The following is a 16,580-nucleotide window of genomic DNA, read 5'->3' as shown; positions in this document are numbered from 1 at the left end:
TAATGTATTTGGTATATCAATTAAAATGTATAGTTAATTTGCCATAAGGGAAAAGTAACTTGCCATATTTCTAGTGACAAGGTACCTGAGTTGAAGTCAGAGCTCCATGAAGTTAAAAACCATTCAGACATCAACTTCAGTGGAGACTGAATATTGCTTCTGGGATCTCTTTGGCTAAAGAATAACTTCTAAACATTTTTATTCAATTTCACTCTTCCCATTGCTGACCAAAGTAACTCTTAGTTCTATTAAAATTTTCCTGAAGCTATCATCTAAATCTTACCTGGAATACAGCTGATATTTCTACTTCGAGAGAAATATATTTTAGTATAAATTCCAGTGCAGTTTTTAATGGTTTTGTTTGTTTGTTTGTTGGTTTTGTTGTTGTTTTTTCATACAGATTTGTTGTTACAAGGCATGAGCCTCGTACTAAGTCCCACAACCAAGCCATGTCCCTGAGGTATCTGAAGCTAAAGACAGTTCTACCTTGCTTCAGCAGCACTGAAGTGATAATTATTTTTCTTAAGAGAGTGTTTAGTGTGTAATTTCCTATATGACTCTAGTCACTGTGTGAATACCTGTGGAACAGGTAGAAGTCAGTGACAGTGGAACAAAGGCAAAAATATAACTCAGACTTGGGAATATACAGTTCAACTTCAAATTCTTCACTTAGCTGTAACATGCCAGTAACACAGAAAATCAAATGTATATATGAAATTACACACAGCATTCTTTTCAAATCCTATTTCTGTTATTTTCTTTTTCTTTTTTCAATCCAAGCTGCTGAAGGCAAAAAGAGAAAAATCAGAGAGCTAGATTCTAATTACAAATCCACACTGTGTATGTCTAGAAGACAAAGTGCTTATGTGGTGACTATTTACACAAGATATGAAGAAATACAGACTTTCCAAAGAAGACGTAATCAGATTTCACTGGTTCTGTTTGGGAATACTATTTGCATTACTGCATTTCTGTTCCATGCAGTATTATACTAAAATCTTCTAAACGGCAGCCTTCCATGTCACAGGATTATTGCTACAGAATAAAACAGAACACTGTGCTGTGGCCATCTGAATGCAGAAGTATACCATGAAGAGATTTTACAAACATTTTCTGTGAGATATGTATAAATTTATGAAATCTATTTTTCTGGAAGAAAGGTCCCCTGTGCCTCCAAAAACAAAACATCACAGAGATAAGGAAAGCACCTTTACAACCAGAGCTTTACTACTCAGCGCTAGAGCTGCTGCAACAAAGGAATAAAACAGAATTACAGGGCATGAAGCACATCTTTGTAGAAAAGCACTCTGAAAAATCAATATGGACATAGACTGTTTAGTCCAGTCTAGAGGAGGTCATTTTGTTCCTTTTTTTTTTCTTTTTTCCCCCTTTTATATAAAAGAACACATTTTGATTTTAAGAGATCAAAGACTTTGCTTTTGTACTTTTTTTTAATTAAAGATATTCCAAGCCCATCTGGATGCTTTTCCGTGCAACATACTGTAGGGACCCTGTGTTAGCAGGGGGTTGGACTTGATGATCTCCAGAGGTTGCTTCCAACCCCTGTGGTTCTGTGATTCTGTAAAGTAGCTTGAATGCTTTAGTATTGAGATTAAGAAGGACAGATATATCTAAATTAATTTCAAACTTTAAACGTTCACATTTGAATTACATTATTTATCACCAAAAGTTCACGATTCTCTCCAAATTTTTGGAAAAGTTCACAGAATTTCAGACTGTACGGGTTGGAAGGGACCTCTAGGTATCATCGAGTCCAACTGCCCTGCCAAAACAGGCTCCCTATAGTAGGTGAATCGAGAAAGCCTAATTTCCTACAGCATTATGATCTACACAGTCTTGTTGCTTTTCTTCCAGCAGTAATCTGAGCTCCCTCTTGCACCTTTCCAAACACCCTGCCTGGGCTTTACCTACCACCTTGGGGCCCACTGCTGCAAATGGGGCTCAGATCCCCTCCCTGCTGGGATGCAAAACAGAAGATATCTCCTTGGCAAACACTTCTACACACATTGTAGGAGCTCGAGTGTATTTTAGCTTTATGGTTGAAATTATCCAGTGAGCTCAACCCCATCATTAAAAGTGCACAGACAGACCAGCAGAATAATCCTATAAATCTTGTATCCTTACGTAGAGGTGAAATTTGAATTTTTATATATTTTGAAACAGAGCTGGACCAACTGGATATGCACAGATGTGAACATATTCCTCCTTCATCTAAGGTATGTAAGCAGCAGATATGCAACAAAATCAAATAAGCCAAATCTTATAGGGGCACAACACCAATGAAGTCAGAATTACACCCCTTGCAATCACATAAATCTGTTCTAACAAGCACTGAAAAAATGCACTGAACAAAGGACTTAATGAAGAGAAGAGAAAGCTGACAGTTGCTAGAATGGAACATCCTCAAAAAAGCCAGAATCTACATATCTGTCCATGACTTCTGGGAAGCTGAAAGCTTTCAAAACCTCTGCACAGCTGTACCTCAGTCATCATTTTCTGATGTAAGGCATATGTTTTACTTAAATTTATTTACCTTAATGGACAAGTTATCCTGTAAAATGATCCGCGAGATGACATATTTCTGTTCTGCTGTAATTGATCCATGTTTTGTATTATATTTCCTTAAGTTGAATTGATGCATAATTATTATTATAACTGCAAGCAATAGCAACAATTTCACTATTATCTCTTAGAGATAGGTAATAATTATCTATGCTCTAGGAATAAGTACAACTTCCAAATGAGAAACCAATAAGAGCTGGCCTCAGAATTCAGAGATGCCAGTAAATACTGCTCATCAGCAGCTCTGGAAATGGTGACAATCCAAAGGGAGAAACTGGTGGCTATTTCATAATTTCACAATAAAGAAAAGTTGATTAAAACAGTTAGGAGACAGTTGGCCTTTTTTCAACCTTTGTAAAATAGACATTTAAAACTTGGTACTAACTTACAAGAATCCAACAAGGACTGTTTGATGGATTAGGAATTGGCTGGATGGATGTAGCCAAAAGGTTGTGATCAATGGCTCTGTGTCAGGGTGGAGGCTGGTCATAAGCGGTATCCATCAGGGGTCAGTCTTGGGACCAGTGCTCTTCAACGTCTTCATCAGTGACATAGACTATGGCATCGAGGACACCCTCAGCAAGTCTGCAGATGACACCAAGCTGAGCGGTGCAGTTGATACATTGGAAGGAAGGAAAGCCATCCAGAGGGACCTGGACAGGCTGGAGAAGTGAGCTAATGAAAACCTAATGAGGTTCAATAAGGCCAAGTGCAGAGTGCTGCACTTGGGTCAGGGCAATCCCAGGTATTTATACAAACTGGGGGAAGATCTTCTTGAGAGCAGCCCTGCGGAGAAGGACTTGGGGGTCCTGGTAGGCGAGAAGCTGGACATGAGCCAGCAGTGTGTGCTTGCAGCCTGGAAGACCAACTGTGTTCTGGGCTGCATTAAAAAAGGGGTGGCCAGCAGGGAGAGGGAAGTGATTGTCACCCTCTACTCAGCTCTTGTGGGGCCCCATCTGCAGTACTGCGTCCAGGCCTGGGGCCCCCAGTACAGGAAGGACGTGGAGCTCTTGGAGTGGATTCGGAGGAGGGCCACTAAGAAGATCAGAGGCTGGAGCACCTCTCCTATGAGGAAAGGTTGAGGGAACTGGATTTGTTTAACTTGGAAAACAGAAGGCTCCAGGGAGACCTCCATGGCCTTCCAGTACTTGAAGGGAGTGTATAAACAGGAGGGGGAATGACTGTTTAGGAGGGTGATAGGACAAGGAGGGATGATTTTAAACGGGGACAGGGGAGGTTTAGGTTAGATATTAGGAGTAAGTTTTTCACACAGAGAGTGGTGACGCATTGGAACAGGTTGCCCAAGGAGGTTGTGGATGCCCCATCCCTGGAGGCATTCAAGGCCAGGCTGGATGTGGCTCTGGGCAGCCTGGTCTGCTGGTTGGCGACCCTGCACATAGCAGGGGGGTTGAATCTAGATGAACATTGTGGTCCTTTTCAACCCAGGCCATTCTATGATTCTATGAAAAGCATATACAGCCCACAGTCCTACAGTCCCAAGAGGGATGAATGTTCTCCATCACAATTCTCTAGCTTCACAGTTTCTCCTGCCAGGCTCTTGCTCTCTCACAGCCATTGCCATGCTGCAGTGCTGATGCTGGACAGTTAGCATACAGCTAGAAAGAAGAGGCAGGATGCTTCCTGTTCATGGAGCATTCCAGTATTAAATGAGTGTTTGCCTTCGGTTTGCCCTTGTGACGTTGCTAAGTCAACAAGAACAACAAAGAAATTCAGCAAGTTTTTCTCATCTTGCTTGAGATGGAGATGATCCAGACATCCAGGAGCTGCTGGCTCTGGCTGGGTAACAAGCTTTATCACTTGCTTTCTGAGCTTGAAGCAAATCAACAGCTGGTGCTCTTTGCTCCTACCGTACACCTGTTTATGCATGCAGGCAGGGCTGATTAAAATTTACAGAATACTTTACTCTGGAAGTGTGAAAACTGGCTGCGCTTTGGTATTATCCATAAATATTTTCTACAGCTTATCATCAAAGGCAAAACTAATGTTTTTCTGCTTGAAAAGTATTGGGAATGACCACAGGTTCAGAGGTGAAAATGTAGAGATGTTCCCTCATATGATAATCTTTAGGGAAAAAAAAGATTCTCTTTATTTAGTCTCTAATGTCCTAAAAAGCCAGTAGCATTGAGAAAGAAGTTCCCTCTACTTCAGGGAGAGGGAACTTCTACTTTGAGAAAATAGAAATTCACTGATAGAGCTGGAAGTTGTGATTTTAAGCCCACTGAGTCCCTTCTATTTTGTTTTAGGAGCTCCTAAATTTTCCTCAATGGCTCAGTATGAAATCTTCTGCTTGGACAAGCTGGGATGTTAATGAAAAAGAACAATAGTGTTTCATACAATATTAAGTGAGAATTCCTGGAAGGAGAGGAAATGTGGTGTTATCCCTCTGTGGAGAAAGCATGTACTGGGATGCTGCAATTTGCCACCAGGTCAGTTTAGCTCATAGGCTAAACTAATTCTGGTAAAAGCCTGCTGTAGAGCTGCTTGAAACTGGTAATTTTGCACATTTTTAAATATGTTTTTACTGTGGTTTTTGATCTGAATTGGAACAAAAAGCCTAAATTCAGCAAGTTTTGCCAAAATTGAATAGCAAAAATTTGGTTTTGGTTCATCAAAGTACTGTTTTGCTAAGGGTTTTTAATTTCAATTTTGACCTATTATTTCTTAAACATTAGTTTTGACATACAACTAGCTATAAAATCATTTTTAAAAATAAACATAACTGAACAAGAACAGTCTGCCTGCACTGAAATGCTTACTGTCAGTGATTTTTCAAATGCAATTTCACCTAATGGTCTGTCTCTGTGGATAGACAGTTTACCAGAAAAGGAACTATATGTCTTTTATTTGTCAGTTGTAATGTACATTCAGAAGACGACAGAATATTAAATCAGAAAAGTTAAAGGTGCACTATAGAAAAAATAAGTTCACCAAACCCACCAGAAGTTTTTAAACAAAACTACCCAACCACACATCTTCTAAGTGTGAGGTAGTGACAAAAAGATAATAAATAATGTTTTTGTGACTACCATAAACTGAGAGTCATTTGCTAGCTTAGTCCTGCTAGGGTTAAGGCAAGGCTGTGGCTCATCAGTGATACAAGTTTCTTGGGAAGAGGGATTTGCATGGGTTTGTCACAAAGCATGAGGCAAATGTTAACACTCCCCCTGAGCTAAGCAGCCACCTCACTCACAGATGCACTAAGCTGCCTTTCCACTCTGAATACTTGCTCCATTAGGTTGTTTGCACTCAGTAAACACAGAGCCAATCTTCCTTGACCTAAGGAAATATTTTGGATGAGCATTTCAGGTTACTAAATCCTAAATATTTTGATTTGTGAAATAAGTAGCTAGTTTGCCTAAGACATCACTGAGGGAGATGGGATAGTAGCTCATAATCTAAACACAAGGACTCTTGTTTCTTTTAAGAGATCTGAGGCCTTGTCACAGCTTCTGTTTGTAAACCATGCAGGACAAACCATGCAAACAGCCCACTGAGCTACCTGCACACAGCACAACGGGGAATTTAGAATACAGATATTTCAGGAAAATATCAGCGTTTAATGTTAATGAACAGTCAAACCAAACCTTCACTTTGCCCGGGCTCACACATGCTATGCAGACACGCTTTATGTAGCTCAGCTGATATGCTTGCCTTGGAAATGAGCATCTGCATGACGCCTATCTGTCACTGTGAAAGCCCCCCAACCCAAGCAGCAAGTGTAGTGTGAAGTCAAGGCACGGTCAAATCCTAAATGAGACCATAAGGAAAAGCCTGGTCTCATGTTGTTAATGAGTTAGTGACTAAAGTGCTGCAACCAGGAAAACCTGTCTACACAAACAGTGAGGGTAAAAAGGCCAATGGAATCTTTTTTTTTCCTGTTAGGAGAGATGATGCACTGCTCAAACAACTGCAAAAGGTTTTTCAGCTTGGACTCCACTACCGTATAGGGAGCCCAGTGGAAGATATGATTAAATTCAGAGAGTTTCTGGGTGAAATCATGGCCCTAAAACAGTCAGTAGTAAAACTGCCATTGACATTAATAGGATCTCACCATCTACATCTCCATCCTTGTATACATTTCTGAAAATATCTGTGACTGTTTGAACTAGAAGAGGAAATCTTCTGTTTTCCTATGTCACTGGGTAATTGCCAAGAGCTAAACATAAACCTTAACAAGCAATGTCTAAAAGGGGAGAGGAGAAGAGCAGATAAATATTTAAAGGAAGTAAACACGATGGATAGAGAAGAATTATTTATCAAAATACAAGGAAAGAAAGGAATATAAATTGAAGGTGCATATAAGTATGGGATGACAGGCAAACCCTAACAGAACAAACCACTGGAAGCAGAGAAAAGAGCTGTGACTGCAGCCTCATCGCACATTTTTTAGAACAGAATTGGGAACAAAAATCTAAATAATGATTTAGCAAGATACTAGCCTGCTCTGGTAGCAGTAGAAGAGGGCTGCAACTTGCACCGTGTGATGCTTTGCTGCAGGGACTCCATCTGAATAAAGACCCCTTTTAAAAAAAATTCTAGCCCTAACTAATGTACACAATCATGCGGGTGACTGACTGAAACAAAACAGTCATTCACATTAGGATTAATACCTATAGTTATGTCATAATATTTCAGCAAAGCAAAGGAAAAATAGGAAACTAAAAAGCCACATGGGAATGGTTAGAGCCGAGCATCCCTCTTCTTTTGCAGCCTCAAGAAGAAAGCAGCTGGAGGAGGGCAATGTTACTGCCTGCTTCCTGAAGGTGCAGAGAATACTAGACGCTGTTTCATTCCCTTCACAATGCTCAGTCATTGAATAACAACCTCTGGAGTCCAACTGAAGGCCAAGAAAATTATGATGATACTGGAGTATCTCTCCAATGAGGACAAGAGGAATGATCTGAGACTGTTCTGCCGGGAGAAGGCTGGCTCAGGGAGGATCTCATAAATGTCTATAAATACCTGAAGGGAGGTTGCAAAAAGGAGAGAGCCAGGCTCTTTCCAGTGGTGCCCAGTGCAAGGACAAAAGGCAAATTGCACGAACTAGGACACAGGAGGTTCTGTCCAAATGCCAGGCAGCACTTGTGTGCTGTGTGGGTGATGTAGCACTGGTACAGACTGCTCAGAGAGGCTGTGGAGTCTTGGAGATCTTCTGAAGCTGTGTAGGCATAGACCAATCACCCTGCTCCCCTGCTCTAGGTATCCCTGCTGCACAGGGGTTGGAGCAGATACACCCAGATAGCCTTGCCAGCCTCAACCAGTCCATTATTTCCTGATTCCAATGTCAAAGTGTGCTCCATCTGAGCATGAAGGCAGATCTGAGCTAATGGTGTCATTGTTGACAATTGCCCACTAATTGGGAATTGTGTCACAGCATAAAAAAAGAAGAGTAGGACACAGTGCAATTATCTGAGTAATTCAGACTTTGCCTAAATTTACAAAAATAATCTCCCATCAGTTTAACATTGATTAAATTACTGTGACATGGAAACCTTTTAAGTGTGTAAAAGACAGACACATGCAGATAGAAAATGCTATGGACAAAATAGAAAGGAGGTCACTGTCACTGATTGCTGGCCTCTCTTTGAACATCACAAAAACCTCCAAGTTGGAGCAAATGCCACAGGCATGAGGAAACCATAACTGACATGTACAACCCACATGAAGAGTATAAAGCCACAAACAATAATTTCGCTTCCGTTGAAACAAATCCCAGATGGTAGCCTCCTATATAGTGCACCTCCCTTCTACAGAGTCAACTGAGTGCTAGCACACCTCCAGCAGAAGTATGAACTGCATGCCTGGTCAGCTGCTCTGTGAAGATTTGCACACAATCAAAGAAGGAGAACTATTGCCAGCCCAAATAACCCCTACTTCCTGTGGTCACTCTGATTTGAAATGCCATCAAATGCCATTGTTGATCTCTATTAATCTGTCCTCATGCTTAAAAGCAGTAAAATTTTCTTTTTTATCATAGGAACCAGTAAAAGCAGTGGGATGCAACTCCCAAAGGATGGCTATGAATTTGGTTTCCAGCCAGCTATAAAAGCACTGCAGTTGCAGGCAGCTGAAATTGGTTAAATGGCAATTACATTGGATGTTCCAACTGGTCCAACTTATTCAGTGAACTGAACAAACAACAAATGTTTTTCATAAAGATAATAGCTTTGTAGCACAGCCAAAGACTTTCGGAGTCCATTAGTGATGTTAAAAATCCCAGGGATATTTAGCCATTGTATTTCCAATTTAACTTTCCACTACAGCTATAATTTTATGTAGAATTACAGTTGATTCATAGCTCTGATTATTTCAAATAGACATTGCATTATACAGAAGAGACATTGCCTAGCAATTTCTTGTTTGGGATTCTTTAGCTATTACATTGCAGAATGCCACAGATAACGTTTAAGTGGGGAGGAGTGTTAATAACATCATCATTAGTATCTACTACTTTTCATATGGACATCAAGCACAGTAAATGGGAGGCTGGCACTATTAGGGTAACACTGCAGATTGAGAAGAGGAACAGCAGTAATGTTTGGTGTTTGTGAATCAAGTTGGCAGCAAAGACACAAGCAGAACCAAAGTCTTGGAATTCTTGAACTCTGATTGGCCAGGCAGAAAGGCAAAAGGAAGAGGGCAGCAGATAAGGTAAAATGGTGACCACTAGCACTACTAAACCCAGACTGGCCTAGGTACATCCTGTACATCAATACTACGATTAATTCTGAAGCTAAACACAGAAGAGAAAGAGAATGGAAGTTGACAGCTGTGGGGAACCATAAGAAACTGGAAACATTGTGCAGCAGTGCAAGAAACAGTCATATGATGAACAAATCCAAGGAAGGACTGGCTTTTCCTAGGAACCTGCTCTGAATGGGATTCTCCAAACGAGCAAAATTCCAACATCTAAACAACATGACTGCAAATCCAGCGAGTCCCTGCAGCTGTCCTAGGGATCAGCTGGTGGTTGGTGCCACCTATGAGAGCCTTTCACACAGGCAGCAGCACCCACCTCATCACAGATTCCTTCATTAAGCTAGAGTTTCATATCACTCTTGTAGATCTGCTTCAATTAAAGCAAGCTATGCTCTCCCTTCTGTGCTTGCCAGCTATTGCAAGTGAGATGTATGATGGCTGAGTAATCCTTTGTACTTCCCAGTACTTTCCTAGTAGAAATGGGTTTTCTACAGATAAAGTGAAATTGCATTACATTCACTAAACAGGATACACATTTCACTCATGGCTTCAGGACAACCATCAAGGTAGCCTCTCAGTTCCTGAAGCAACAATAAAAGCAACCAATAGCAATCTGCTACTTGATAGTAGAAAATATCAAACGTGGCCTTTTCTGTATAGTGACAAATGATTTGGGATTAACTACAATTGCAAATAGCTGCCATTAGATATACAGCACAATGAATATGACAGAAAGAATGATCCAAGAGAAACCAAGCAGTAATGAAATCTCGTTGATTAAGTCTGTTAAACGGGCTTTGACAAATGAGTTTGAGTCTGAAACCTATTCACTGATGGCACCTATGGGAGCTGCAGTTTAAAGTGGCTCCAATGATACTTACTCACAGTGTCAAGAATGGAAATACCAAATGAAATTTCAAAGAGTTACATGGTAAATTGACTGAAAATTAAAAGGCGATTTTGAAAACCAGTCTTTACTATCAATAATGAAAAAAGTATGATGGACTACTGATTCCTGAGAAAGGAGTCATCACTCCTTTCCTGGTTGGAATAGAGAACTGCTGCTCTTTAAAACAGTCATCTTTTTCTATATTTCACTGACAAAAGAGTGTGACTCAATAAATGTTTAGAACAAATTTGCATAATTTGATCATAGGTGTAGAATATATCCCTTTTCTATCAAAGAAACCAACAGAATTTTCAGTGATCTCTTTTTTTTTATTTGAATTTCCTTTGTACTCTCCAGGGAATCATCAAATGAATACCTGAATATGCAACACTTTCAGCTGCTGCTAAAAGGGCCTATAGAGCTACTCAAATTAGAAGCCAAGACTGTGAGAAGGTTAACTTAGCAAAAAAAGATGGAATAATCTAAGACCGCTCTGTTCTGCATCTAGTAAAAAGCACAAACGTGTATGCTCTTGGAGTCTTCATTGCAAAATCTGAAACTTTACTTTAAAGTTTAAACCTATGTCTGCATTGGCATGAAGTGTGGTGTAAGTGCAGCAATCTGCAGAGATTAGCAGTGGGTGTTTGGCCCTGAGGTCTCCCATACTACACAGCTGCTAGGGAGCTGACTTCACACCCTATTTCGCTGGCCTATGTGCCCTGGGGGGCACTGAGTGTGCTCCTGGTTTCATTTCCTTAGGAGAGAACCCAGCTTGTAGCTCCTAGACTTCTGTGCCCGGAAAACCAAGGGACAGGGAATGGGAATAATTGAAAAGAATACTTCAAAAGCATGGTATAATTAAAAGCACCAATGCTGCCAGATTCTGAACTCCTGTCACAATTTCTGTTGCACCACTGAACTTCTTGTGGAGAGAGTTGGGGTTTTCTTGTAAGTCCTGTGCTGTTGCCAGGGCGTTGGGGAAAACAAAATTGGGCTAACTTGACCAGCAAGATACTAAGCTGCTGAAGTTGCGTTCCAAATGAGCATACAACTATGCAGGAGACAACATTTTCATTTTACTGTAATAGGAGAGTTGTACTTGAACAAATCTGGGGACAGGAAGGAACTGGGCAGTACTGCTGCATTTATGTACAAGATATGTGAAAGATATGGAAAATGATAGGGAAACCGATTATAATTTTCAGTAGTTGTTAGGTGAAGGCTTACTTATTCTGTCCTCTTTTGGACAGTAGGAACTACTTCCTATCTTGCAACCTGAGTATCACTTTTAGAACTGGGACCTCTTTTAGAACTTGACAGCCAAAATTTGCATGAAGGAAATTCTGGATTTCCTTTGGCTCTTAGAAAAAGCTCCATTAATAATAACATCTTTTTGTTTGTCTGTTTTTTTAAAAAAGAAAACCAGTGACAGCCAAACTCTCCCTTGGAAAGCAGAAAACATTTTAAATATCCAGAGTTTATTGTCTGAACATCTTAATAGTGGGAAATTTTGCCCGATAACAGGATCTTCACCATGCACTTAGCACTGTGAAGAGGCTGTAATTTCATCAGGACTTTATACAAGCAGAATTCCACAAGGCTTGGATAGAAACAGATAATAAAATCTTTAAGTGATGCATGCTTAGTTTATTTTTATAGGGAAAAACGTTCCCTTCTCATCCAAACACTGTACAGAATCACTATAGAATATTGAGTACTTAAGCCAGAAGCTACAGTCTCAATGAATGCAGATTAATGCTCCTAGTAAACCATATGAAGATAAACATCTGTCAACATGTAGTATATACAGGCGAAGATGCCCTGTAATATTTGCTGACATGGTAAGGTTGGCCCTTAAGTGCAGTTCTTTCTCCTTATAAGAACACATTATTCTCCACAGCCTCTTGGAAACAATGTAAATGTGCTCTCTGAAATGTACTGTACCCTTTCCTCATTCAGAAACGAAGCCATTGATAAGGAAAATCTTAGAATACGGGTGAATCAGAGTCAAGAAGCTGTTTCTAGGAAGCAGCACGCATCTGAGGATGCTGAGCATGTTGCCTTTCCTCAGACAGTGAAGGAAGGGGACTTCTGCTTGGGTTTGTACTCACAGGAAACTGTATGTGTGGTCAGAACTTCCACAATGAAGTGTTTAGAAGAGCATAGTAAGAGGTCAAGGAAGATATTAAAAAGTTTGAAGAACGCTGTAATATTATAAACCAAAATCTAAAGGTCAGAGCAAGAAAAGTAGCAGGGTCTCTCACCCCATCATAGGGACCAAATTTAATAGGACTAGACACCACAAAAACTTGAGAACCAAAAGTCTAAGTTTATCTCAGGTGAAGGCTCTTTAAGTTCTTTTTCATGAGGTTAACCTGTCCTTAGATTTTTGATCTACAAAGGCTCTTTTTTATCAACCAATTTATCTGAGCTCCAAAAACTTGGAGAGTGCGGCTGTTGGTTGCAGTACTCTTCTTACATTAGCCTTCACTGCTGACAAATTTGGGGTCACGTTATCTAACAAGGGACTTCTTTGGCAAGAAGCAGTAGATACACTGGAGTAAGCACCACTTTGTACTTCTGCTGCTTCTTACACATCCTTATTTAGTCACTGCCAAAGTCCTACTCCTGGACTGGGAAACACCTTGGCAGGACCCTCCATAGATGTTTTTCAAAGTACAGAGCTATTTTAACCCTTCACTCCTGAAGGCATTTAACTTCTTCAAATTCTTATTTAAGTGTGTTTTAATTCTTCATGCTCCTCTCCTTTTTTCTTTTTTCTTTTTTCCCCTTCTCATTTCTCCATTTCATGTTTCACAAATCTGCTTTGCAAAAGGAAAGAACTGCTAAGGTACTTGTGTCAGTGTGACCATGCTAATGGCACTGGCTTCTAGAGCTTTGACATTTTCACTCCACATTATACTGTGAAGAATAGATTAGGAAGGAAAATCATCCAGAAATGTCTTTGCATGTCTTTGGTCAGTAAATACTGAATGCAGTGCTAACAAGTACTTATGGCTTTGCTCCCATTACTTGACATGGTAATAAATAGTTCACATTGAAAGGACTCGCAGCCTTTTTGAGTGTAGATAGGCAGCAGCAATTCAGCGCTCTCACTTAAAAGATGAAATTAAGCTGTCAGAAATATTATCTCCGTGCCAGAAGTTACAAAGAAGCTCACTGACAGCAATCTTTATTTTTTTTGCCCTTCTCACTTGCCCTGTGCTAACAGGGTTTTGCCTTCATTTTTTGCACCTTGAGTTAAATAGTTGTTGAATTTAACTTATTTATATAAATTAGTATGGACAAATTAGTTCCTAATAATGTGCTAGCTATCTTGAGATTACTGACAAATCTAGAGTTACCAGTCAGAGAGCAAGTAGACTGAATGGGAGAGAAATGCAATACAGAGCAACTTCAACTTTTGGACCTTGTCACCCACACTTGAGAAACTAATAAATATTATGCTGTAAAAGGCTGATGGAGGAGAAAAGAAGCAGCTCTGTGTTATAAAGAACTGTAGACACGGAAAGCATATAGATATGCCTATTATTCTTGGTGTAACAATGATTAAACTTTGAATAGTTTAAAATCACCATCTGTGTTTTGAGATATCCTGAAAAACTTCCATTACATAGACTTTTTTTTTTTTGCACTGGAATTTAAGATTACAGATGTAGCTATCATAAATTAAGTAACAATAAGGCGTTTGAGGTTGTAGAAGAAACTCTCTCCCAACTCAAAGCTGATTCTTCTAAACACACCCCAGATCTACATATAAAACAGACAGACAATCCAGTTTACACATTAGGTGAGAAGTTGTGAGTTCTCAATAGACACAAAAAGAAATCTCTGATATGCATTTACATCAGAGGGTCATGCAGTCCTTTTTCAGATGCAGTACTCTGTAGGAGATAGCTTTCACCACAGAGGAAATTTCCAAGAGTTGAGTTCATCTCAGTTAGGGCAATTAGTGTTTTTCTATTGGTTGAGACCTTAGAGATCACTCTATTACGCATATTTAATACAGGCCTAACCTTTTACTTTTTATGTATTAAGTCCACTACTATTTAAATCACTACACTGTACTCTTCTACCAGAAAAAAACTTTCCTATCTACATACTAATAAAATATTAGTACACAGTCATCACTTCAAATTTATATTCATTTGCAAAGGCTGTGGCAGGGGAAAAGGCCTTGGAAGTTCCTGACTTGCCACTTTCCTATCTTGACTAGTACTCAGGAAAGGTGCTGTGTCTGTCTGCCACCACCTGCTGAAACATTTCCTGGCAATTAGCAGTAGCTTCATTCTTCTTTTGGTTCCCCACACCAATACACACTAAAGCAATTTGGATTCTTAAGTTATCGGAACTATTTAAAAATTAGCTCTTTTCACTTGAGGATAAACACGTAGGCACAATTCCACATTGTGCAAACACTTATTGTCTCTGAGTAAGTCAAAGAACTGCCCTGGATAAAATAAACCCAGAACAACATGTACAGGCTTTTGGGGGTTAAAAGCAGAGTACAGTACTAGGTCAGGGAAATAGGAGGAAGCATGGATCTTCCTAACGGTCCGGAGGAACAAACAATAAGGGCTTCAGTTGAGATGAAACTTAATGTACTTTTTATTCAGTCCTACCTACCTCTCCCATTACTAGAAACTCTTTTGTGGTCATAGCAAGGTTGCAGCAGCCACTGACCCCAGAAAAGGATGACCAGCTTTAATAATCAGTCATCTGGCCCGAGACGAGTGGAAGCCACATGCTGACTGGTCACGAGTTAGGAAACAATAAGGTCTTAAAGACCTCAGAATGACTCATCACACCTGAAAATAAGTTTCTGTGAATTTTCAGGCATGTAATGAGAAGCACCACCTTCCCAGTAAGAGTCATGCTTTACTTCAGCAATGTCCTTATTTAGAAGTATTTGCTTTAGTTTACTTCAGCTGCAGAGAGATACTGTCATTCTGATACAATTTAATGCATGCCCAGTAAAGTTCTGGAAGTAACAGTAAGAAAAAAAAAGAAAGCAAGATGGTAGGAAGTACCATTGCTCTGTTTTCATGCTCTCGTACTGTGTAGGTAACATATTTTGTGTACCTTTTTTCATAGAACATTCGCTACAGTGATAAACTCCTGTATACCGTCAAACAGCAGTAACACAAAAATGCCAAGAAAAGCAGATGTTGAAGTAGCACTGAAATGCAGCCAATGCCCAAAACCTTACCTTTCAGAGTTGCTTTCTTAAGTACCTTCATGGCATAAAGTTGACCCGCATCAGATCCTTTGATCTTCCTCACTAGAAATACCTGTAAAAAGAACAGTTTGTGTAAATGGGTACCAAGCTTTTAGATGTGAACCTTGCAGCATTCGATAGGGAAACACATACTAAATTCAGGAATTCCAATGAAAATTCCTGGCTGAAAGCACTTTATATATTTCACCTGCAATTGGTTGAGCTAGTTCTGGAAAGCTTCTGTTTTAAGCCTTCACTTTCTGACAGCTCTTCAGTATTATTAATAGTCCTTTAAGATTCAGTTAAAGATGGGTGAGTAGTCATAAACAATGTGTGCACATTTCTACACATTATGAACAGCTTTACATGAAAAAGATAAGTATTCTTAAAAATATTTTCAGCAATTAAATTAAGGAGGAAAAAAAGATGTAGCTTCTATCACAAATCGTGAAAGATGACTAACAGAAAAAGTGAGTGAAGCAAAAAGTTTTTACAGCCTGAAATTTGCTCAGGCATACTTAAGAAAAGGTAGGAAAATTTGATAGGTTATTATAATGAAGACATCCTTCCTTGTTACAGTGTCCTATGTTACAACTTTTGACAGTGTAAATTTTTAATCGGAATAAAATAAATTGTAGATTTTTTTTTTTTTAACTCCATGAAACTATTGCTTCTTCTCTGAGTTAGTCTGAACACTAGGACAAGAGAAAAGAAATCAGTAACTTAGTTCAGTCTTTATAGATGTTCAGTATTTTAATATTTGAAAATAAATCAATACTTTAGTTGATTCGCAGGACACTGTTTGCAGAGGTCAGAAACATGACAGCAGGGGCTCAACTGTTATTTCAGCACCTTCACTACTGGACAGAAGCTGGAAGTAAAGCCAAATACAAAAAAACACCGCAAAGCCCACATACGTAACATATACATATAAATACATGAATTAAAGTTTAAATGAAATTATTTTACTCTAGAATGTCTCCTTGGATTGCAAAAATCTGTGGCGATTATTTTAATTCATCATTCAGTCATGAGCCATGCAGCCTTGCAAATTGCCTCCATCCAAAACATGAAAAGCCAAAAAAAGAAAGGAGGAAGTCTGTTTCTAGCACATTATTTGCAAGTTGAAAGACACTTCCTTCTTTAAAA

At 39.4% G+C, this 16,580-nt stretch overlaps 1 protein-coding gene across 2 annotated transcripts in view; it reads right to left on the bottom strand.

The window, feature by feature from the left end:
• Positions 1 to 16,580, bottom strand: part of RPS6KA2 (ribosomal protein S6 kinase A2) — a 274,636-nt gene that overhangs the window by 72,655 nt on the left and 185,401 nt on the right. For both annotated transcript variants that reach the window (XM_031552440.1, XM_010707087.3), the window contains one exon: positions 15,423 to 15,504. In XM_031552440.1, the coding sequence (XP_031408300.1) occupies positions 15,423 to 15,504 (82 nt within the window). The remainder of the gene's footprint in view (positions 1 to 15,422; positions 15,505 to 16,580) is intronic.

This window comes from Meleagris gallopavo, chromosome 2, assembly GCF_000146605.3.
Source record: "Meleagris gallopavo isolate NT-WF06-2002-E0010 breed Aviagen turkey brand Nicholas breeding stock chromosome 2, Turkey_5.1, whole genome shotgun sequence".
Classification (NCBI taxonomy): Eukaryota; Metazoa; Chordata; class Aves; order Galliformes; family Phasianidae; genus Meleagris; species Meleagris gallopavo.
Note: the sequence above shows the minus strand (reverse complement) of the source record. Positions and strands in the feature narration are given on the sequence as shown.